At 36.0% G+C, this 25,919-nt stretch overlaps 1 protein-coding gene and 1 long non-coding RNA gene across 2 annotated transcripts in view; one reads left to right on the top strand and one right to left on the bottom strand.

Annotated features, from left to right (window-relative positions):
- Positions 1–25,919, top strand: part of LOC144457823 (uncharacterized) — a 138,532-nt gene that overhangs the window by 89,892 nt on the left and 22,721 nt on the right. The window lies entirely within an intron of this gene.
- Positions 1–25,919, bottom strand: part of HMCN1 (hemicentin 1) — a 495,504-nt gene that overhangs the window by 9,339 nt on the left and 460,246 nt on the right. The window contains 8 exon segments of the mRNA XM_020984406.2: positions 6,325–6,444; positions 9,952–10,302; positions 11,945–12,073; positions 19,747–19,872; positions 20,791–20,904; positions 23,233–23,367; positions 24,574–24,693; positions 25,307–25,369. Coding sequence (XP_020840065.1) covers positions 6,325–6,444; positions 9,952–10,302; positions 11,945–12,073; positions 19,747–19,872; positions 20,791–20,904; positions 23,233–23,367; positions 24,574–24,693; positions 25,307–25,369 — 1,158 coding nt within the window.

Below are 25,919 nucleotides of genomic sequence, written 5' to 3' on the forward strand. Positions count from 1 at the left end.
GATCTGTAAAGTACCATCTATCTCTAAGGCTTTATGAATTTGGGACTTCTCCTAACTGGCCTCCTTGTTCCAACCTCTACTTTAGCCAGCTTCATTTCAGTAATTCTTTTAGCAGTAGAAAACGTATAAAATAGAGAATGTACTTTTGTACTCAAGTTTGGTGGCTATTACCTTGCTATTCTGGTAGGACTGATAGCAAAATATAGAGTGAAATCTGTTTGAGTAGTATTACTGTCTAAATTACCAGAGCCTTTCATTGGTTAGATCTGACCCAGATGGGACCATGAAAAATATAGTACAAAAATATGTTTGCACTAGATGCCCTAAGGCATGATTTCCTCCAAAGAACTGTCTTGTATGTTTAGCCTGCTATTACAATGGTTATCAAGACTTTTTATTTCCCTAGAACTTTTGTAGAGTTTAAGATCTTAGAGACTGTGTAGAGTACATTTTTTCTTTTCCAAGGCAAAAAAAAAAACCCCATCAAAAAACAACCAAAGAACAAAAAACAACTACCACCACTACCACAAACAAACCAGTTAGTGGAAAGAGTAGTAGCACTTTTCCAAGCTGCCAATGTGGTAATGTCTGGTTTTTTATTCAATATCATAAGCAAATTCTTTTATGCCAGAAACTGAGTACAGACACCCTGGTACTCAACTGAAGCACCAGGAGGCTTTTTCCCTGTGCCTTCGCCTCTAAGGTTACCTTTTATCCACCATATCCTTACCCATACCCATGCCTCCTGTATCAGAAAGTAAGTTCCTTGAAGTCAAGGACAACTTTTGGTTTTTCTTTGTATCCCCACTAGTTAGCACAATGCCTGGAAGGCAGAAAACACTTAATAACCACTTGTTGATTAGTGAGTGATACTGTAAATACTAATACTGCTAGAGGCCAGTCCATTGAAGAGTGAAGCATTAGCAGCTGTAAAGGCTTTAAGTACAGACCTAATCACCTCCCAGCTTCTGGGATAAGAGCTCACTATTTGACAAAAACTGCTGGAAAACTGGAAAACAGTATGGCAGAAACTGGGCACACAGCAACATCTTACACCATATATCGAAATGGATACACGATTTAGATATATAAAGGCTGATACTATAAGCCAACTGGGAAAGCAAGGAATAGTTTACCTGCCAATTTATGGAGAAGAGAAGAATTTATGACCAAACAAAGGATAGAGAACATTATGAAATGGATAATTTTGTTACATTAAATTGAAAAGTTTTTGCACAAAGCCAATGCAACCAAGATTAGGAGAGAGGCAGAAAATTGTGAAAGAATTTTTACAACCAGTGTCTCTGATAAAGGCCTCATTTCTAAAATATATAGAGAACTGAATCAAATTTATAAGAATACAACTCATTCCCCAATTGATAAATGGTCAAAGGATGTGAATAGGCAGTTTTCAGATGAAGAAATTAAAGCTATCTATAATCATATGAAAAAATGCTCTAAATCACTATTGATTAGAGAAATGCAAATCAAAACAATTCTTAGGTACCACATCACACCTATCAGGTTGGCTAACATGACAAAACAGGAAATTATAAATGCTGGAGAAGTTGTGGGAAAATTGGAACAGTAATGCATTGTTGGTGGAGTTGTGAACTGATCCAACCATTTTGAAGAGCAATTTGGAACTATGCCCAAAGGGCTATAAAAATGTGCATACCCTTTGACCCAGCAATAGTACTTTTAGGGCTGTATCCCAAAGAGATTGTAAAAATGGGAAAAGGACCCACATGCACAAAATTATTTATAGCAGCTCTTTCTATGGTGGCCAAGAATTGGAAATTTATAGGATGTCCATCAATTGGGGAACGGCTGAACAAGTTGTGGTATATGAATGTAATAGAATACTACTGTGCTATAAGAAACAATAAGCAGGCAGACTTCAGAAAAACCTGGAAAGACATATATGAACTGATGCTGAGTGAAGTGTGCAGAATGAGGAGAATGTTATACACAGTGACAGCCACGTTGTGCAGTGACTAACTTTGATAGACACATCTCCAAAGGACTCATGATAGAAAATGCTTATCAATACGCAGAGAAGGAACCAGGGAGTCTGAATGCAGATCGAAGCACAGTTTGCTGTCCTTTTCTTGTTTTATTTCTTCTTTTTCTTTGTTCCTCCCATTCATTCTAATTCTTCTTTACAACATGACTAATATGAAAATATGTTTAATAGGAATGTATATGTAGAGACTATATCAGATTGCACACTGTCTTGGGGAGGGAAGAGAAAATTTAAAACTCAAAAGCTTATGGAAATGAATGTTGAAAACTAAAAATAAATTAATTTTTAAAACAAAGAATGTCCATTAGTCCAGAATACAAACTCCTTGAAGCTATTGTATTTTTGTGTTTCTCAGTGGATAGTATGCTGGGGCTAAAATTAGTACGACCTGAGTTTAAATCTTACTAGCTGTGTGACCCTGGGCAGGTCACTTAGCTTCTGTTTACCTGGTTTTCCTTATCTTATAAAAATAGCACCTACCTCTGAGGGTTGTGGTCAGGAACAAATGAGTTAAAACATGTATTCCATCAAATAAATATAAAGCTATTAAAAATAATGCAGTTATTTCAAGAGGGAAAGAATGCTAATAACTGGAGGGACTAAGGAAAGATCTTACATAGAAAGCAGCTTCCAGGTTGTGCTTTTAACGAAGCAAGGAATTCTACAGTGGGAAGTGAAAAAGGAGTGCATTGCAGAAATAAAGGACCACTTGTACAAAGGCATGGAGGTGGGAAATGGAAAGTCATATAAAATAAATAGCTACTAGGTCAGTTTGACTATAATGGAAAATATGGGAAGGGGAATAATGTAAATGAAACTGGAAAGGGAAATGAGAGACAGATTGTAGAAGGCTTTACATTCCAGGCTGAGAATTTTGTATTTTATATTATAGGTAGAAAGAAAGTATTTAAGATTTTTTTTTTGAGCCTAGATAACATTGTCAGTCAGATATGTGTTTTCATAGCAGTCAGTATAGCAATTGTGTATAGTATAAATAGAGTATTATGTTTGTTGAATTGAACTGAGGTCAAAGTGATTCACTTCCTTTTTTTTAATATTTCAGAAAAAAAGATTCTTGAAACATTTGAACCTTCTAATAAAGCAGTGTCATTATGATCTAGATATTGATAAAATCACAGATCACTTCTGTGCATATGGACAGATTAGCCTGGTGCTTTAAGTCAATGTTAATAGACTATATAAATCCAGAATTGCAAGGAATTAGTGAGTGGGACTGAAAGTTAGTATAGGAAAATATAGTTTTCTCTTCCCTATGCCTAAGAAAATTCAAGATTGTGTTCTCATTTCTTAGATTCCTATTATTTGAATCTATCATCTGTCCTCATGCAGTATAAACTCCATTATGATTTACTTCTTTCAGTATAGACTTAGTTTATATCACTAATGCTCAAAAATAAGAAAAGCCTAGTGAATCAATGGCAGTCTTTTGTTCCTCATAAATACCTTAGACATTTTTAAGAGATATAAAAATATCCCGTTGTTTTTTATAGTTGACTTTTTTGATGGAATATTTCTCTCATGTCTTTATAAAACCACAATAACATGAAACCCATTTAAATTGCAAACATTTCACATTCCACCTGGTTTTAATCTTTACTCATGATTTTTCATCCTCCAAAGTATAACTGAGATCTGAAGCATAGTGTGAACTGAATGAAACTGACAAGAGTAACTGAAAAAAACAAACTGGCATACCATAGAGAAGAAACATTATTTCTCAGGACTCAACAGAATTTAAGCTTGAACAAATTGTTTCCTGTTGCAATTTGATTCCTCCAGATAGTTCAGTTTTGACCAGTTTGCTTGGTACAGGAGTCAGGAAGAGGGCTAAGTCAACATGGCAATTATCATGTATATAGCTTAAAGCAATTGCACCTTTACAGCTTTGATCATTCTGCCAACTCTGTTGTATTTAAGTTTAGGTAAGGTGTTGCAAAATGAAGTCTCAGGTCATAGCCAATGGCACAGCCCCTCAATATCTCTGGCACTTGTTGCTACAAATTCCAACAATCCCACTGCTCACAGTGTAGGACAGTTGAGAGGGCATTGGACTAGGTAGGAGTCAAGAGTCTTGAGCCCTAGTCCCGATGGGGTGCTTGGGTGCTTGTGCTTGTATCCCAATTTCTCCCTAGCCTCAGAAACACTATCTGTGACAGTTTCTCCCCAACCTAAGGACACTGTGCCTAGCAGTTATTCATGCATGGGCCTCAGCACAACCCTTATCTCTCTCCCTGGTACAGCTACACAGAGCTGGGCTGCTCAGGCCCCAGCCCTCAGATCATGTCTCTGGAAGCCTCCCAATTCCTTAGTAGTTCCTGTCTTGTAAGAAAGCTTTCCCTTGTTGCAGAACATTCTCTCATCAAGACAGAGGGAGAGGGGTGCCTTGCCCAGCCCAAGGAGTTTTGTCCTTGGCCAGCCCAAGGACTCTTCCTCCTGCCAGACTCCAAAGATCCATACCTCTGTTATCTCCCTCCCTGTCCAGTATACTCCCTGTACTTTCCCATCCATAGCCCCCAAAGAAACCTGCACCTTTGGATTACCTCATCAGTGTCCCTGGCATTTCTTTCCCATGCTTTTTTCCATATAAACCCTAGCTGCATTCTCAGTCTCTCACAGGATCCTTTAAGAATCCTTGCCCACTGAAAAGCGTAACAATAAACTTTGCCACCTTGGCTTAAAGAATGCTTGAGTCTGTGAATTCATTCCAGATGACCTGTCCTGTACTCTGGTCTTTGAGGGGTCACAATCTCTCAACCTCTTACACCGCAACAGTCCTACCTATGCCACCAATTGCTGTATGATAATGAGTTTTATGACCAAAGAAGTCCATTCCAATTCTAAACGTCTATGAATTCCCTGAGGTTCAATTTCTTTATCTGTAGAATTAATATAATAATACCTACTCTGCTTATATTTCACAGTTTTTTTTGACTAACTAATGAAGGTATGGTTGTTAAGGTATAAAGTCATCAGGCAAAAGTATTATTATATTTTAGTGTCTCAAATGGTAACCATGTAAGAAATATATAATATCTGTTGAATGATTAAAGTCCCATTCTGGTGCTGTACTATGTACTTGACTTTTGGGTTCTTGAAGGTTATGCCAGTGGAAGTGATGAATTTCTGTTCATAGCAAACTCAGGAAAAATTTATTTTGAGGTGTGGAGGCAATGCAGTCTGCATTGAATTGGGTGGGGGGAGTGCCCATACTGATGAAATTAAAGGTAATTTGAAATATTTGATTGTATGGGGTAGGAGTTTTCATCATTCAGGTCCATTTCTCAACTCTTCATTATTTTCCAGCTGGACAGTGGGGAATGTATATGTTTCTGTGGTGGTGATGAGAGGAAAGAAGGAACATGAGATAAGAAAGCTCTTGAAGTAAAATAGTAACCCACCCTGGTATTACTTCCTCCATCTCAATTCTGATGAAAGAATCTAACTTTTCCTTGGAGAATCCCCTTTTAGAGAAGGAACACTTAGGGAAACATGAGAGGAAGTTTCAAAAAAGTTGTATTCATGTACATTCTAAGAGATTTAGTTTGTGGGATGTTTAAGTAATTATTAAAAATAAAATAATTATTTTATAAAATTTTTATTAAAAAATAAAAATTAAGTAATTGGCAGATAGAATTTGGACACAGGAGAATGAATTCCTAAAACAATTATTTTGAACCTGGAGAAACAGAGTGGTATGGTAGAAAAAATCTTAGATTTGAAGTGAAAGGAAACCTAGGTTCAATTCCTACCTTAACTATTTACTAAATGTATGATACTTGGCAAGTAACTGAAGATACAGTTTCCTCTACGTCCTATAAAATGGGGATAATCATACCCAGAGTAGCTCCCTCACAGGGTTGTTGTGAAGCTTAATTGAGATAATATCTACAAGACATTTTTGAAAACTTAGAAGGCTTTATAAATGCCAGCTATTATAATTTTGAGACATGTCCAGGTCTCAGTTGGAAGGTCATCTGGTCCAACCTGCACTTGACCAAGAAACTCATTTACAACTTCCCTAGAACAACATCATTCCTTAGGCAGCCCATTAAATATCTGGATAGTTATAGATGTTAGGAATTTTTTCTGTATATCAAGACGGGAGTGTTAGTAGAAGCTTAATAAATGTTTGTTCAACTAAACTGAACTGAAGGAGAACCCAATCAATGGGAAAAGGGAATGGGCAGATAAAAGAAGAATCACTTGAAAAACAAAACATGTTTTGCCCTTACTGTTTCTTGATTGGGTTTTAAATCAAAGTGGAGAAATATTCTTACCTTGACAGGTCTTGCCATTTGGCATAAGTTGATAGCCAGGTGGACAGACACATTTATAGCTTCCAAAAGTGTTTTTACACTCATGCTGACAGGAATCTCTATTTTCACATTCATCAATATCTATTCAGAAAAAAAAGACAGTGTGTAACTCTGTAATACAAACAGAATATGACAGATTAAACTGCTAAAAACCAGTTATTACTTAAAAAACCCCCCAAAACTTCTGCATGAATGTTACTGCAATCTATATCAATATGTTAATACTTTCCTCTTATCATCTGCTTTAAAAAAAAATTAAATCACAATAGGTTGAGTTGTATACTGTGCAAACCTCTTTTTTGTATATATGATGGCTACAGTCCAACACTGAATAATCTATAGGTAAAATAAGCAGATTTTTAAAAACCATATACTTAACCAGAAACCATGAAATGCTAAATTCCTTACATTTTCCAGAAAATTCAGTTTCTGTTTAAATTACAGTTTGAACTTTTGGCTGTTAATACACACATGTGCTGAAGTTTATAATAGATATGTGCACGTGAATGTCTTCCACCACTCCAGTTCACATACTCTGCTGCCAGTTATTTCCCTTAAGTGCAGTTCTTACCATGTGTCTTCTCTACTCAACCAACTCCAGCAGCTTCTTATTATTTCTGAGATAAAATACAAACTCCCTCTGAGCTGTTAAAACCCTATAAAATCCATTTCTAGCCTATCTTTCTGGTCATATGGGACATTACTCCCCTTTTCATACTCTCTGATCTAGCCAAACTGGGCTTCTCTTTGTTTTTCACATACATGTCCTGTCTCTGTGCCTTTGTAAGGGCCACCCCAAATGCCTGGAATAATGCATTTTTCCCCTCAGTCCCTCTCTTTCTTTAAAATGCATCTTGGGCACCATATTCTATGTGAATATTCTGTATGATCCTCCCAGCTGCTAGTGCTCTGCCTCTCAAATCACTTTATATTTATTTAACTACTTTGTATATATTTGAATTTATTAATTTAATATTTGTGCTGAATAAGTTTTTATATATAATTGTTATTTCCCCTTTTAAAACATATACTTATCATAAGTAGAGATTATTTCATTTTGTACTTGTATTCCCAGTGCCACAGTGCCTGGCAAAAAGTAGGTGTTTAATAAATGCTTGTTGAGTATATAAAGACATTCACACATGCATAAATTTCTCAAGACATAAAATCATAAATTATATTTTTGATTATTAGGTTCCCTGAACTTTATATACTAAAGCAAACAATTTTTTCAAGAAAAATGGTGCTAATCAATTTTGTGACTTGTCTTCATACTCATGGGTAATAATAGATAATTAAAAACGTCTTGCTTTAAAAAAAAACCTGCTGTAGGATTCAAAATGTGTAATATGATTTTCTTGGTGCCAGATTTGTCTGGCTATATAAATTCTCCTTTGGTCTGATACAGTTACCTTATTCACTGACTCATAAGAATAGTCACCGTCTTTGAGCACACATCATCTGATGGCAGAATGAGGATGAGACCAAGAAATGAATAGATTATATGATTGAAATTAGCAGGGGATTTAAAAGAGAAAATAAATTGCTGTGGATGATCCACAGAGTGCATAACTGAAAGTTGTTGGTTTGTTTCAAATGTAATCTGCAATGACTTAAAAAAATTAAGCATTAATAGTCACCAAGCACCTCTACATTAATTAAGTTAGGATAACGGACACAAAGATGGCCATTTTCTATTTGGAAATTAATTTTTATTTCATCCCTTTATATCTACCTCAAGCCAAAATTTAAAACAGAGCAACAGAATGGATTGAAATTGTTGTAGTAGACTCACATGTCATTTCTATAAAGGAAGAATTGCCTGCAAAAGTGATTCAGTAGTCATTATTCATATTAAACTGTGAAATGAATTTGCTCAATTTTAGCTCACTTCTGATGTGATATGATGATTTTACTTTGATCCTTAACTAAAAACTCATTCAAATGTTTTGTAAAATCATCCCTTCCAGAGGATTAATGAATATACAGTTAGGTTTATTGTAATTTATTCTTGCTATGTTATTCTAAAGCTGTTTGTAATCTTAGTGTAAATCTTTTTTAAAAAAATGCTTAATGTTGTAAAATAATTTGAGAATTTGAATAATGTTCTGAAACTTTTCACAGACAAAGTCCAGTAATCATTTACTTAAAGAAGAACATTCTGTACTCCCATGTTTGATCCCTTACTACACTATATTCTGTGCTTAGATATGCTTGAAAAGATTAGAAAGTAAGTGCACAAAGTGTACATGAAATAACAGAAGCAATTAACCACATTTATAAGGAAAAGTCAAAGGGAGTTGCTGATCGCAATGGGATTTGAGGAATGAGCAGTGGGTAAGATAAAGGCACGAACAATGATGTCAGATACTCAGGAGAAAAAGGCATGAAGGTGGAAATAAGATCTGTCTTCAATATCCTATCAACTGGCATATTTAGAGATTTACAAACAATGAGACAAACCCTTTAAAACAAGATTTCAGGGAAGAAGTCAAGAATGGAGGAATGGTTTGATTAGTCATTTAAATAAAGGTGTTTTAAGATGAGCTTGCTAAGGAGGCCCTGAAGAGTCTGTGGAAACACACTGAAAAAAGCCAATGAGTTGCTGAATGGATTACAGAGGTGGAATCAGTATCACAAAGATCATGAAAACAAAGCTCAGAAAAGAGCTTTAGGAGGAGAGATTAATGGAAAGTGCTAAGTACTTACTATGGAAAGATTAGAATAATGAGAGTTAGGTGGAAGTCTTTGTGTTTGGCCATAACTCTGATCACAATTCATTTTAGCTTCTAATTTGTTTTTTAGTGTAGTGTTTGAGGAATGACCAATAACTAAAAATATATTTTCCCCTCCCTCCCTTCCCTCATCCACTGTAAAGTATATTTAAGACAGATGGTGGAATCTGTGATCAAAACGAGGGCATAAACTTTGACTTGGAATTTACAGTGAACTTTTGAAGGCAAATGAAATTGTAGGCCTGTGAATTTTGCGAAACATATTCAAAGGATCTATTTAAATGATGAAGGCAACTTTATTTCATCCCTCCCCTCATATTATCTAATGACCTACAAACCAATCCAGTAAAAATAAAAGTCAAACCAGTTGTTTTATGGCATGTAAGTTGAGCCCTTTGTTAAGAGCTTTAGTGTTTGACTTTTGAATCAGTGCTTTGGCATCTCCCTGATATAGCTGCTCTCTAAGGGTGTTAAGTTTTATGACACTATATGTGCACCTTTTTTTTTTTACACATATGTACTTTTAACACAACTTTATAGTAGATGTTGGGAAGCTTCATTTCACCACTTCAAAATTATTTCTAGTAACATTTTTTTAAAGATAGGAGACAAAGTGGAAATGTGAACAAACCAATGAATTATTGGGTTATATGAATGTAAACAGAGAATTTCTTTAAATTAAATTTGTAACTGCTTTAGATGCCATAATGTTTCTGTAGCTTCTGAAATAAAATTTGAGGTCATATGTGGTCAAGTACACCCAAATTATCAAATATGTTATAAATATACTCATTTTTAACCTCTGGCCAATAAGTGAATCCACAAAAGGCAATGTGATATGGCTGACATTTACCTATACATGTGTGATTTCTTGCCTCACAGCCTTCAGGGCAAGTTTTTCTAATACTCCTTTTAGTCCTGGAGATAGATGTTCTGCTGTTTCTATACTCTGAGTAGGAGCTGTAGCGATTTGAGTACTGTCTGTAATGCTGTTGAGGTTGATTGTTGTCTCTCAGAGGGGAGAACTGTGCAAGATTATAGCTACTGTAACGGGCACCATAATTTGGCAGCCTCTCCAATCCAGCGCAAGATTTCCCATCACCTAATAAATGTTGTCCAGGTGGACAGATACACTTGAAGCTGCCAGGAATGTTGGTGCACTGATGTGCACAAGGTTTAGGCACCTGTTCACACTCATTAATGTCTGCTCATGTGGCATAATCCATAAAAAGAAAAAAAAACACACAACACAGAAACAAAGCATCAGTCTGTGGAAGAAACTGAGGACATGATGTCACCTGCCAAAGCCAGGAACACATGAAAAGTCAAGTACCAACAAATACATGCCAGAGGGTTCTTCCATTTTCCTTGAATTTTTCTATTAGACTTTATATTAACAAAGGACCTTATATAAAAGTTTCAAATCATGCCACTTCAAAATATTTAGGCATGCTTAACACCCCTCCCAAAAAATTCCTATACATAAAGAATTTTATTTCTTTTATCATTCTGTCAGAGGCAAGATGAATGAAAATCATAGTGGTCTAGATTAGAATTATGTATTTTTTATGGTAATGCCCTAAAATCTTTTAGAGTTTTAGGGCTAATGAGGTCTGAAAGCTCTACCAGTCTCTCTCTGAAAGAATTTTATCTTGATATGTACTTAAAACTATTGTTATAGGGTATTGTTTAGAAATTCTTATGATAAATGAATTTGATTCATTTATAGAAATTTATATGTTTATATATAATATGCATTATAAATTTTTTTCTCAATGACCATTCTTTAATCCCTGATACCTAAGAAGTTGGAAGAACAAACTATCACAGATCCACAAATATTTGCTATGCAAACAGAAAGAGATAAAATATGCCAGACAGGGATGTAAGACTGACTACACAACTCCCATGTCGTGTTTGTGCTTGTAAAGCAAAAATAATTATTAATATGGGCTACTAGGTGGTGTGCATACAGTACTGGGCCTGAAGTGAGGAAGACTCATCTTGAGTTCAGATTTGGTCACAGACAATTACTAGTTGTGTGACCCTGAACAAGTCACTTCACCCTGTTTGCCTCAGTTCCTCATCTGTAAAATGATCTGGAGAAGGTAATGGCAAACCACTTCAGTATCTCTGCCAAGAAAACCCCAAACTGAAATGACTGAACAATAACAACAACAACAACAACCTATTAATATGACAACGGAGTCTGGTCTACTGTGATAATAGGTTAGTGAAAAAATCCTCTTGATTCCAGCTATCTGTAGAAATACAGAATGTACTTTATGGTGTATGTGGCTGTATGTAGGTAGTTTAAAAAATAGTTCTTACATTATGAGCAATTAGTGCCAATTGCCAACTCTAGTAACTCTTTATTAGCATATTTGCTTAGAATTTGCCCTTTGGTAGCTTTATGCTTATACAAACACAAACATGTATCACAAGTATATTTAAAAAAAATTTTCTTTTAAAACTTCCTTAAAAAGTAATTGTTATTATTATAACATTGGGATTTTGGTATAAAGCAGGTAAAGAACTGATCCAAGTCGTATCATGGAGTCTTTAAGTTAACTTAGTCTTTATTATGATAAGAATATTAAAAAATAAATACTAATCAATTTTGGGTTCGTATGTCTGAATTCTTTTAATTTTCTGAATTATCAGGCACAATTTTCTTTGATCATAGGACTCAAGGCAAAATGGATGAAATCTGGACAATTTATCAACTTCAAAAGGGATAGTGTTTCTGTGAGAACTTCCTTGTAGATAACCATAAGTGGTAGTCTGGACCATGAATATGTTTTAGTAATAATTTTATTATTTAATAAGATTTCCTGTTAACTCACCCATACAGGGTCTTCCAACTCCCTGTGATCGATAACCTCGTGGACATATACAACGATAGCTTCCTTTTGTATTTTCACAGATCTGGTTATATCTGCATTGATGAGTGCCATCTTTGCATTCGTCAATATCTACAGATATAGAGGTAACAAGAAGTGATGACATTTTCCTTCTCAAAATCCAAAGTTCTGTTTTCTTTACTGAAATATTTAATATTGTTACAATTACGAGAGGCTCGAATTCTCAGTGGTTACAAAAAGGATCAGATAATTTGACAGCTAACTTTTTCCACTTTTGTCAAACTCTTTCCTTTACTTCCTGAAACTATTAACATCCTGGTTTTCCTCCTACTTCTTTGATTACTCCTTTGCTGTCTACTCTTTTTCTACATTGGTTCCTCTTCCCTTTATTTTGATGGATGTGTTAGTACTCCATCTACTGGTTCTGATTGCAACTTATGCATGGCTTCTTATCCTGTTTGATTGTTGCCAATGTCCTGTGAATCCTTTATAAAGTGCAGTGTGGTACAATAGAAAGAACACTAGTTCTAGATTCAGAGGATTTGGGTTTAAATTCTAACTCTCAGACTACTTTTGTGACTCAGTTTCCTTCTCAGTAAAACAAGGGAGTTGTTTTAGGTGGCTCTTTCCAGCTCTAGATCTATAATCCTAGGATCTACTCAATGTGCCAGAAACCTTCTTTTAGGATTTTTAAAAAAAATTTATTTATTGTTTTAGAGTTTTCAACATTCACTTCCGCAAGATTTTGAGTTCCAAATTTTCTCCCCATCTCATCCCTCCCCCCAACCCCAAGATGGCATGCATTCTGTATACCCCTTCCCCTAATCTGCCCTCCCTTCTATCTCTCCCTCCCTTCTTTTATCCACTTCCCCTTCTGTTTTCATGTAGGACAGGATAGATTTCTATACCCCATTTCCTATATTTCTTATTTCCCAGTTGCATGTGAAAACAATTTTTTTTAACTTTTGTTTTTAAAACTTTGCGTTCCAAATTTTCTCCCTCCCTCCCCACCAACCCTCATTGAAAAGGCAAGTAACTTGATACAGGTTATACATGTGTAGTCATGCAAAACACTTCCACAGTAGTCATATTGTGAAAAACTAAGTATACTTCCCTTCATCCTATCCTGCCCCCCATTTATTCTATTCTCTCTTTTGACCCTGTCCCTCCTCAAAAGTGTTTGCTTCTGTTTACCCCCTCCCCAAATCTGCCCTCCCCTCTATCATCCCCCTGCTCTCTTGTCCCCTTTGCCCCCTATTTTCTTGAAGAGTAAGAGGTTTCCATACCCAATTGAATGTGTATGTTATTCCCTCCTTAAGTCAAATCCGATGAGAATAAGATTCACTCATTCCCTTTCACCTTCCCATTTCCCCTCTACTGTAAAAGCCTTTTCTTGTCTGTTTCATGTGAGATAATTTACCCCATTCTATCTCTCCCTTTCTTCTTCTCCTAGTATAATACTCTCTTACCCCTTAATTTTATTCTCCAGATATTACCGCTTCATCTTCAACTCACCCTGTGCCCTCTATCTGTCTGTCTGTCTGTCTGTCTGTCTCTCTCTCTCTATCTATCTATCCATACATATAATTTTTTCCTTCCAACTACCCTAATACTGACAAAGGTCTCATGAGTTACAAATATCATCTTTCCAGGCAGGAATGTAAACAATTCAACATTAATAAGTCTTTTATGATTTCTCTTTCCTGTTTACCTCTTCATGTTTCACTTGAGTCTTGTATTTGAAAGTCAGATTTTCTATTCAGCTCTGGTCTTTTCATCAAGAATGCTTGAAAGTCTGCTATTTCACTGAATGATCATTTTTTCCCCTGAAGGATTATACTCAGTTTTGCTGGGTTTGGGACTTTTAATAATGCGAGAGTACAAATGCAAAACTTTGGTTGTTCATCTTTTTCTCTTCTCTCTTGCTACATGAGTAATTCATCTCTTCTTGTTCATATGCTTTAAAAGTAACCTTCCCTAAGGTTCTTTTCTTAGCTTTCTCTCTTTTTACCCTTTCTTTGGTCTTTTTCCACTTTTCACAGCTTCAGATTCAGTATCTTCAAATTCAGTATCTTAAAAACTTAACTCATTTTCATCTCCAAACCAGTTTGTCCACCTAACTTCCCTTCTCCTATTAATGGCATCACCAGTTTCCCAGGCATTCATTAAAAACAACAACAACTCGGATTTTGATTAGTTAATGAGTTATATCCATTTTCCTTTATTAATGATTTTGGATATTGTTTTTGGTTTAATACCATAATTCAGTCCCTCATTATTTTTTACCTGGACTTCTGCTGTGGCCTCCTTCCTGCTTTGTCTTCAATCTCTTCCTCCTCCAATCAATCATATAATCAAATATGTACTAAAATGGAACAGTTCTCATTGATGTGGATGCTTCCTCCAGTAACAGAAATCACAACTCTATCCATTCCTGTCCATCCTTTGTGACTTGTCTATGTTTTCCCATGAATTTTACATAAGGAGGCCCATTCAAGCTGGTGGCCTTCTTTATTTTCTCTTGACGGTGAGAGGGGCACATAGGCTGTTTATTGGCTTTCCCTCACTCACCACATGAATAACCTCTCTTTTTTTTTGATCAAACATTTCTTTGATTATATCTCTTAAGCTTTGATTCTCCATTGTAGTTCCATATATGAAAGAGGAAGGGTGGAATAATGGATAAAATGCTGGAGTTGGAGTCAGGAAGACCGGGGCTTAAATCCTGTCTCAGACACTTACTGCCTATGTGACACTGGACAAGTCAGTTAACCTCTCTGTGCTATAGTTTCCTTATCTGTAATATGAGTGGATTCTACAGCTCCATTTAGCATTATGGAAATGATGTGTTGGAGCCTACTTTTGTGCACTATTGCACCTTTCACCTGCCTTCTAAGTGATACTCATTTTTATTATTTTGAAGACTCTTGTGTTTCATGACTTGTGGCCATACAATGATAGCAGCATATTGGCATTAAAAACATAAGCCTGTGTTTCAGATTGAAGTTTGATGCCATTAAATAAACTCTGCAATTTTCCAAAGGCAATCCAGCCTGCTTTACTCCAGTGTTCAATTCTAAATCCAATTCATTGTTCATTTTTGGTCTGTGATAGAAGAGATCTATGGGCTCTCCATTTAACTGCATGCTATAGTCTAGAAAATAGGCATTTTTATCCACTTATTTTTAATGAAATTTATTTTTTAATGAAAATCTATTTTATCTCCCTTCCACTTCCTCCCTATTGGAAAAAAGAAAAACAAAATAAATTTTTGCATCAGCCATAGCTGAAACATACACATCTTTTTCTATACCTTGAATTTATCACCTCTCGTCAGGAAGTGAGTAGCATGATTGCTAGGTCAATGTCTTGAGTAGTTACAGATTTCATTTCATTTCATTTTATTTCAGGAGCAGTGTTTAGGGGTTTGATCAATCAATCAATCAATCAAGAAGCATTTATTAAGGACCTACTATGTTCTAGGCAGTTTTAGACACCAGGAAAACAAAGACAATAAAACATTTCCTGTCCTCTACTGTACATCTCTATTAGGGGAAACATTTACACATATAAATTAAATACATGGTAATTGAAGGAAGGCAAACACTAGCAACTGGGGTATCTGGATGTCGTGGTGTGTCATTTGCAAACAGAAGCTTCTAGATGGCCTTATCAACTATAGCCCTGTTCAACTTGGACTTTGTGCTGATCTCCTCTATAACAATGATTTACCCTTTTGTTATCAAATTCTTCATGTTTTATGCCCCACCTTCGCCTGGTAATAATGATCAGAAGATCACTAAACAGAGTTACTGATGTTATAACTTTCAAGAAATCTTACATAGTTTCTATAAATGCATTGGAAATACTTTGATGGATAAGAATTTCTAAGGCAGAATTTTGCTTTCCTGATAAAAAAATATATTTTTTTGGTAATCAAATAGTAAGCACATTATAATCTCATATTCTATACATCTTTCAGTCAATTATATAATAATAAAGATGCGGTCAGATGTGGAATATTGCTTGTAAAACTGAATACTGACTATTCTCTGAGAATGCCCTCAACAAGGATACACTTAATGTGTATGGATTATTTTTTAAAAACTCTTTATATTGATGGGAGAGTAGTCATACGGGTGTTGATGTTTTCTGGGTCATTTTATGAAGTATTAGTGAGGCGTGAGGTGTTTCTCCATGCTTTTGGTATCTTTCCGTACTTCATATACTTTCTGAATTTACAACTGTGTTTTTGCCAGCACAGATTTCCTTTACGTGTATTAGGTCCAGTCCAGCTGCTTTTGCCATGTTTATTATCTTTTCTACCATTTCTGCTACCTGTATAAGCACATTCAGAACTAAAATGCTTAATTCCAAGTGTGGAGTTTACTGTTTTTCATGGGAAAAAAAAGATTTATAAGATGTAGAAAAAGTCTTTGCAAATCTTTTCCATCTTTCATCTGTTTATGTTTCTTCTAGCTTCATCTTTAAATTTCCTAGGGAGGACTTTGCTTTGTTAAGTCTCTTGCCAAGTTTTCATTAAACTGTTTCACCTTATATTGCTTTTCTCTGTTTTATGAGGCAATACTGCTCACAATCTTCCACCATCCTTTCCATGAGCTTACAAATGAGTTTATTTTCTAAATGACTACTGTTTTTTGTTGCCATAGATCTGTCTTGGTAGGTAAATCAAATGTTTCCTGCTGAAGGTATTTTTAGGCTCCTTTGCTGTCCTTGTTATTGCAATTTTTGTACATTGTTTACACTTCTATATGAAACTATGATTATATATGTATATCTTTTTTTTTTTTTACACAGCCCATTTGGGGGCACCAATAACATGTTTAAATAGGTCAAGTTGAGGTTGTTTTAATTGACCACTTTGTCATCTCATTTTTATTCTCCTAGCTTTGTACTAATTTTGGTCTTTGTTCTAACAAATCAATGATATGATTTACAGGGACATTCAGGAATGATTCTCTGTACATGAGTTCTTAGTACCATAGATTTAGAGATGGAAGGGACCTCGGGGTCATCTAGTCCGATACCCTTATTTTACAGATGAAGAAAATAAGTTCTAGTGAGATTAGGTTACTTGCCCAAGATCACAGTGGCAGAGCCTGTCAACAGGCAATCAGAGTGCCACGAGACCAGGTTTATTACAAGAGAAATGAACATGTATGTGAAATTCAAAGAGTTCACAGTCCTTATGGAAGTTATATTTATGACAATACAACAAAAAGAGTAGGAGAAAACAGGAAGGGGCACGGCATGGGAGGGGAAAGGTGCAGTAACACCTCCTGAAGGGGAGGAGCAAAACGACGCAAAAGCCACATTCTTTTCACTTGGAAACCCCTAGACTACGAAGCTAAGAGAGTCTGCTTATCTGCAAAGGACTCCAGCTGCACAAGCAGTTTTCCAACCTGGCATAGACTTGCTGGTGCCTGTCTTGCCTCCCAAGGACAAACAGGGAATCCAGCTTGGGGTGCAAACAACAAATTATGTCCACTGTGGGGGTGGGGGTTGTCCTTGACACATTCAGGCCTTCTGCATGCTCTGAGTCAGTGTTTCTAGAAAATATGGCAACTCAAATAGACAAGATTAGGGGACTCTTTAACAGCCGGTCCATCAAAGGAGAACCCAGGATATGCTGATGACAACAGCCCTCAAGCCATGATTCAAACCTAGGCCTCTGCCACCAAACCCCGTGTACTACACTGTGTCTAACATATTGTAGTCTGTTAAAATAGAGTATTTCATTTTTTGTATTGTTTTTGGATAATTGCCTTGTCCAGTGCCTTCTGGTTCTTCTCATGGAAAGCATTTATGCTATGTAATTATGAGGCTTCTATGCAGTCTACAAGTCTTTGACCCATCATCATTTATTCCTTATTAATGTTTTCCAAATTACCCTTTTACAGTCTTGATCTATTCCCATCTTTGTATTAAAGTCAATAAGTATCAAAGTAGATATTAATTTAATTTGGGGGGCATTATCAAATTCTTCATATAATCTCCTTACTTCATCTTTTAGAACAGATTTCAATGCAAAAATTGCAATTTTTATAGTATACTCTTTGTGAATACATATCGTATAGTGAGCATTACAATACAAAATAATCCAATGTATCTTGAATTTGTTTCTTGCCTTTGGATGTATGACAAAACCAAACTTTTCACATTCTTTCTTTATTTCTCTAAGGAGAAACTGTGAGGCATCTTTCCATTAATTTATAACTTTCTTAATTCTTCAGTTTTTTTTTAACCTCAAGAATCTCAATATCATTAGTTCCTCCAGTCTGAATGGATATTCATTAGTCATTAGTTAAGAACCTTATATTTTTGAGTACCAACAGCTAAATTAAAACTTATAGATGGTCCAAAAACTGTGATGTTTTTTGCACCTTTTGTCCTCTATTCTGTGATTTTGTTACCATTATTGTACAATAAAGAGTCACACAGGACTGAGGGTTATTCCGTATTTTTCTTTGTTTCATGGGTTGCTATGACCAAACAATTTGAAACTAAATGGCCTGCCTATTAGTAATGGTAGGTAATTGAAGAAGGCTATAGATGATGAGGTCATTTAGATGCCTTCATCTGTATACCTCAGCTGCTAGTGTTTTTCCTCCTTCAATTACCATGTATTTATTTTGTATGTGTAAATGTCTCCTCTAAAAAAGATATAAGCTCTTTGAGAGCAGGAAATATTTTATTGTTTTGTTTCCCCAGTTGGTAGTAAAATCTCCATAGTTATTTAGCTAGGCTTTCTTCAGAAAGTGGATGTATTATGTTGCTCAGATCATGCTTCAAGCATTCCCAGAATGGTAGAACCTGTTAGCACTTATTTGCTGGTATAGCCTTTGAGAACCCAGATTACCTCTTTAGTACAATGAGGCATTGGAGTAGGATGCTGCCAAATTATTCTCACCTAAACATAGCTTTGATCAAGCTATTCTACTCAGAACCTCCAATGGTTCCCCATCACTTAACATATTAAATTTAAATTCCTTAAAACCTGTCATTCAAGTTCAAGACTTTCTGTATTATGGCCTGAGAATATTTCTAGCCTTATTTTTTATTATTCTTCAAAGAATACCCTACACTCCAGCCAAACCAGACTACTTGCTTTTTCTCATATATACACTATAATTTCTCAGTTCTCTGCCTTTGTTAATATTGTTCATTCTGCTTATAATGTCCTCCCTTCAATGCTTATAATTCATCTCTACTTATAAATATCCTACTCATGATTTAGGACTCAGTTCAAATGTGATCTCTTTTATGAAACTTTTCCTAATCCCTCCTAACTGGGCATAATTTGTCCCTTCTATGAATAGATATAGAATTTAATTTGCACCTTTGGGGGCACTTATAATCTGCCATGAATTAGAGACATTCATGCAGGGAAAAAATATTCCTCTTATCCCTTTGTTCTTTGACCATAACTGGGGATAAAAATATAAGTTTTTCCAAGAATCATGTTTTACACTCATTGAAAAACTGCTAAAGACCTGAATTCCTTTCAAGTCTTGTTAATAGAATCTCAAAATCTTCATGTTATCCCATGTCTGACAAAAGAAAGTATATTTACTAATAGATGTGAAATTAAGAGAAAAACTGGTTTTAGTTGCTGGTCCCCAAAATTTAAGAGATTGTTTGCCTCTGAGATCGTTTGTTAATTTTTTTTTGTTAAATGTTTTAAAAGCTAAATTGCTTATTTGGCTTGGTGGCGATCAACCTTCTGAGACTGATCTTGACTATGGAAATGTTCATATACCTACCGATGCAGGTTCCATTTTCAGCTTTGGTCATTCCATTTGGACAAAGATCAATGCATTTATAGCCACCACGTGTATTTTTGCAATGTTGATCTGGTCTGCATACGTTCTGTCTGCACTCATTCACGTCTTGATAAAAGAACGAAAATAATTCAAATTGAGAATGGCATTCCTTCATATACAGAATAAGCAGCTTGGGTTTCCAAAAGCAACACCACCATATAAACCAACATGAATCTCAACCAATTGTTCATAACTCATTTTTACTAGAATACTACCTCACAGAGTTGAGATTAAAATCAGATCAGACAATGTATGTGAAATTATTTTGAACAAACACAGAAACATGGATATATCAAGTATGATTACTATAAATGCCTATATACGTAGACTTAGGCTTAAGACATAGTATGAATTTATTTAACTCTTATTAATTTCAAATGATAAATGATTTATAGTACCTTGATGCTGCAAGTCTCCAAAGAAGCCACCAAAAACACCACAGTAATATTGCAATGAGAAAGTGTAGAATATGAAGGTAAAAAAGACTGAAAAGAGATTGTCAAGTAATAAGAAAGTAAAATAATGAAAATATGTCATGGTAGCATTTGCCTTCATATTGTTTCTAAAATGACCACATGAATATAATGTATTGTGTGTGTGTGTGTGTGTGTGTGTGTGTGTGTGTGTGTGTGTGTGTGTAGACCATGATTTCATTCATATGGGAAACTGCCAGTGGGGAAATTCACTCAGCTAATGTAAACTGGTACTTGCTAATCAACTTACAGTGTTAGAAAGTTGTGTGATGTACGTAGAGATTAAGTGACTAGCTCAGGGCCACATAGCTAGTGTATATCAGAGGCAGGGCTTGACTCCAAGTCTTCTCTGCTCCAAAGCTTGCTGTCTATCCATTGTGTCAGTCTGCTGCTTGTGTATAATAGATGTTCTGAATATAAATCTAGCACAGAAGTAGTGTATAAAGTTGTTTGGGCTACATTATAAAGTTATAAAAAAGTTGTGGGTTTTAAATTAAAGTCCATTTCCTACCCATGCATTTTCTGCCTTTAAGTTGATAACCAGGTTCACATCCACAGTGGAAACTTCCTATGGTATTGAAGCAGCGCTGGTGACAGGAATTAGATTCTTGACATTCATTAATATCTATCAAGAAAAACAAACCATTAAGAATAAGCAGCTGTGACTCCGGTAAATTTACCCTAAATATTTAGTATTTCATATCCTGTTTCAATGATTTGTACTTATAGTCATCTTTCTCAAAACTTCCTCAAACCAATCTAACATATCCTTCTAATAGGAACTATTATATCTGTCCATGACACTACTAATTACCTGCTCTCCCATTTTGTACTGTTGAAACTATCTTTGAGACTTCCTGCTTTCTTACTTTTCACATATACTCAGTTAACAAATCTTGCTGATTTACTATATGCTGCAACCAAATTGGACAGCTCCCTGTACCTGGATCACACTCAGTGTCCTGTGCTCATACTGCTCCTTTTGTTTTGACTGCTCTTCTTTCAATTCTCCATCTGTTGAATTCATACCCATCCTTTAAAAACCCCTCAAATGAGTTGAAATCTGATGATGATGTTTTATAAAATGCCAGTTTCTGGATCTCTCTGTATAGGTAATGATCATCCCCCCTAGTTCTAACAGGGAGCCATCTCCAGTTGTCCTGATCTATATCTTGTCATTGGACCCAGATGGCTCTGGAGGAGAAATTGAGGCTGGTGACTTTGCACAGCCCTCCCTCGCTTAAATCCAATTCACTTGTAAGTCATGACATCACCTTCCTGATGTCATGATCCTCTTCGAGAATGAAGGACACACAACAATAGTCCTAACATAACACCCTCTAATGCAGGGATTCTTAACATTGTTTTGTGTGAGTGTCATGGACCCCATTTAGCAGTCTGGTGAAGCCAATGGACCTCTTCTTTGAATAATGTCTTAAAATTCATAAAATAAAATACACAGAATTACAGAACAACCAATTACATTGAAATACAGTTATCAAATATTAATAAAAACAAGTCTACAAACCTCAGGTTAAGAACTTTTGTTCTGATGCATTTATCATGTAATAGTACCCTAACTGTATTTTAGCCACCTGTGTAATCTTCTTTCCCAATGAGACATTAAGATCCTGGAATGCACTGACTGTATTTTACCAAAACTTCAAATTTCCTCTTATGCCTAACACAGTGTTCTCAACACTGTGAGTGAGTATTGGATAAAGGTTTATTTTTTATTGATATCATAACTGAAAAACATGACAAACTAATGTCTAATCTGTTCCATCCTTACACAAATGTAAGGAATATGCTAATTACAATATTTCTTTACTTCAAATATTTCACATACCTCTGACAAAGTTCAATTATGAAAAGTTACTGACGTTGGAATGATAATTACAAGGGAGAAAAGAAGAGAATTTTTGTAATATCTCTTGGATTCCTCCCTTCCTCTCTATTGCATTGCTATCACACTCATTATTTCATGACTATTGCTGTAGTAGCTTTCTAGCTGTCCTCTCAACTTTCACTTTCTAGAATCCCATCACCATATAGGATGACCACTGATACATTAATCTTCTATGACATGATTTTCATCAAGTAAGTTTTCCGATTAAGATGGGATAATGCCTCATTATTGTTTACTGGATCAAAGATCCAAATTCATTAGTCTGTAATTCAATGCCTTTTATCATCTGATTGCTCTTTACTCTAACGTGTCTCTGATTCCAACATGGCCCATACCCTCTCTCTGCTCTGATTGGTGGCTTTTCTCTTCCTTACGCAAGCCACCTTCATTTGTGTCTGTGCTCATACTATTCTTTATTCATTCTCCCTCTAATGCTGTCTACTAATTTATTTTTCAGTTTGTGTCTTATACTGTCTCCAACTTCCATCTCATCCAAGAAATTTAGCTTCCACTTTACTAATTTCCATAATATTTATCATTGCCACACAAGCTAGAAGTTGGTTATATTCAGCCCTGCATTATTCTCTAGCTATTTCATGGATGGACATCATATCTCCCTGACTGAACTGGAAGCACCTGGGTCCAAGTCTTCTGCTTCTTTTGTGCCTTGCACAACATAGTAGGTGCTTTATGAACTAGAAAAAAAGTCTATGCTTCTATATTAGTGTGGTAAAGATCATTTCACCAATATTCTTAATTTCATCTTTAACTTAGGTAAAGGGAGCATGGACTAAATGCTATTGGCATTTTGCTATAGGTTTCTTTCACTCCAAATAGCAAAGAGTACGATCTTATTGGTACAGCTTACTTACTTGTATAGGGAGAACTTATGGAATCCTAGGTGCATTAAAATTAGAAGTGGGATCAATCCAATCTAATTTAAGGTATTCAGAGATAGTTTCTTTGAAGTGAGGTAAAAGGCAAATGGTTTTGTTTCTCAGTGTAACATGCATCAAACAAAAGGGTCTCCATTCTCTTACATACCCTGACAACTCAGTCCATCAGTTGTTCGACGAAAGCCAATTCCACACCTGACTACACATCGATAGGAACCAATGGTATTGTCACAGTCCTGACCTGAATGGCAGCTATATCCACCCAAAGCACATTCATCGATATCTGCAGTAAAGTTTCAGTTCATTGGAGTGAGTTGAATACTTAAGCTAAGAAAATACATTAAAGTTGAAAAATATGAGGCTAATTACTAGACTGCTCATAAGAAAAATGTTTCAAAATTGAAAATCAGCCTTTTTTTGGTCAGGGGTCAGAAGTGGAGAGGGGGATTATATAAGATAGTTAGTTTCTCCCTTTTGAATATGGAAGGGTTCCTTCCTAGGCAGAAAGTAGACTAAAATCTTCTCTTCTCACTTTCCCATTTTTCCTTCTGTCATGAAACTAGATTCTTCTCTGTGTTTTGGAGGAGAGGATTTTTGTTGCAGTTTTAGGCTTGTGGACACAGTTTGCCAGTCATGCAATTCAGAGTCTCCTACACAGAGAGTTAGAATGAACCTAAGAGGCCATGTAGCCCACCTTCTTCATTTCATAAATGAGGAAACTGAGTTTTTGGAGGTTAAGTGACCTTGTCATGGTGACAGCCAATAAGTGTCAGAGGTGGGACTTCAACCCAGGTCCTCCTGACTCCAAGCCCAGCACTCTGTTATTAAGCTGTGTTGCTTAAGGTGACAGTTACTGCAGAGCTACTCCAACAGCTGTAAGGCTAGCAATCCTGAGAGGAAGGAAGCCTCAGGCAGTGCGTGAAGCAATATCCTCCATTCTTCAACCCCTGGTAGAAATGAGTCTCAATCTCCTTTGAAAAGAGGTATGATAGCATCATGGATTTAGAGCTATAAAGGGCCTTAGGGGTTATATTGTTCAACCCTCTCATTTTACAGATGAAGAAACAGGGGCCTGAAGAGGCTAAGTGATGTACCCAAGCTAAGACAAGTATTAAGCGGTACAGCTTAGGTGCATATGTATGTGTATTGTATTTACACATACACATGTACACGCACACAATGTCCCTAAAGTCTTGGTGCTATTTTAAGTTTATTAAAGGTTACTAACGCTTTATGCTGCACCAACACTTTTGGGTCACCTGTGTAACCCATACCCTCTGATTCTAAACCTAGTATACTGCTCTCTCCCACTAATGCTTTGCCAGACTTGAAGCAGTTAATAAGCATGAGCTATTATCATCAGTTTGGGGCAAAGTGGTCAAAACCTGAGGAGAAGCTAGGGCTGGAATATTTATTCTTTTTTTTGTAGCTTTGGGAGAAATCTTCATCATTGTCAGAATGTCCCTGATGGTTGCAGTTTTGTGAATACCTTGACAAGTTCTTCCATCAGCAGCTATGGTGAGGCCTTTGGGGCAAGAACAATAATAAGTTCCCATAGCATTATGACAGCTATGAGAACAGGGATTTCGAGCTGCACATTCATCTTCATCTGAAAGAAAAGACAATAATTTCAAAACTTTATTTAAAAACTGTACCATTAAGGGATTTAGGATCAAAGCCTTGTTCAAGTAGTGAGTCACAATCATTCTTGTGTATCAAAGAGGAAAATAATTTTAAATATGGTCAATCTCATCCTAAAATATACATACTAGAAGCACTTACTAAAAAGAAGTTTTCCTCCCTAACACCACCTTCCCCCCTCCTCCAAATGCTCTTCACAGGTATCAGACTAACAAGTTCAATTGTCTAAAATCTATAGCAACTATTCAATGAAAAACAAATGTACTGCATCAAAGCTCCCATTCTCCAAGAGTCTGTTCCCCACATGCTTGGATGCCCTGATCTGTGGTTGTGGTTGCTTTGTGGTTTCCTGACACATGGGCAGGTGGGGTGGCTTGGCTCTTAGCTGCATTCCCATTGTCCTCTTCTAAGCATTTAGCAGTTCGGAGGCTGGGTAAGTAGGTGGCCAAGCAATTGCTATCACCTATGTGACAGCTGCGCTATCCCATCCAGTGTTTTCTATGTAAACACTTCAATTCTGTCCTTGGAAGCCAACCCTGGAGAAGTTTACCAGACAAATTTATGCTTGTTTTTTCACTTACCAGCACAGAAGGGTCCGGCTGAATCTAACACAAACCCAGATGGGCACTGGTTGCTCCTGTCTCCTATCATGGAAGAAACCAAAATTTATTGGTGGGCGAAAACATAAACACCTCATTTTTTTTTTCAGTGTAACCTACACTGTAATAATGTTGCAACACAATATTTGAAAATATGTTAACAGTGGAAAATGTTCATGTTTTTAATCTAAATACTGTATGAAATATAATCCAGAGGCTGTTGACATGATGTCACCAGCTGCAGATTTCTGTTTAATTTGTTTATATGAAGTCAAAGGAAATCTTTAAAATGTTGTTCAGGGGTAACTATAAAACAATCAAACAACTGTTGACATGCCAGATTGACCACAGAACAAAGTCCTCATTACCCTTGAAAACATTACTCAGAACCTTCCTCCTAATAGGAGTAACTTTTGTCAGGCAACCTCAAGAAGTTTGCTGTAACACATAATTTCACTTTCAGAGAAACATAGACTGTAAGAGCTAGATGGTCTGTTAGAGAACATCGAGTCAATGCCTTGATTTGCAGATGAGCAAACTGAGGCCTAGAAGGGTGGAGTGACTTAATTATTCAGGGTTATATAGGTAGTAAGTC

The sequence above is a fragment of the Phascolarctos cinereus genome, unplaced genomic scaffold, assembly GCF_003287225.1.
Source record: "Phascolarctos cinereus isolate Bilbo 61053 unplaced genomic scaffold, phaCin_HiC Scaffold_5;HRSCAF=322, whole genome shotgun sequence".
NCBI lineage: Eukaryota > Metazoa > Chordata > Mammalia > Diprotodontia > Phascolarctidae > Phascolarctos > Phascolarctos cinereus.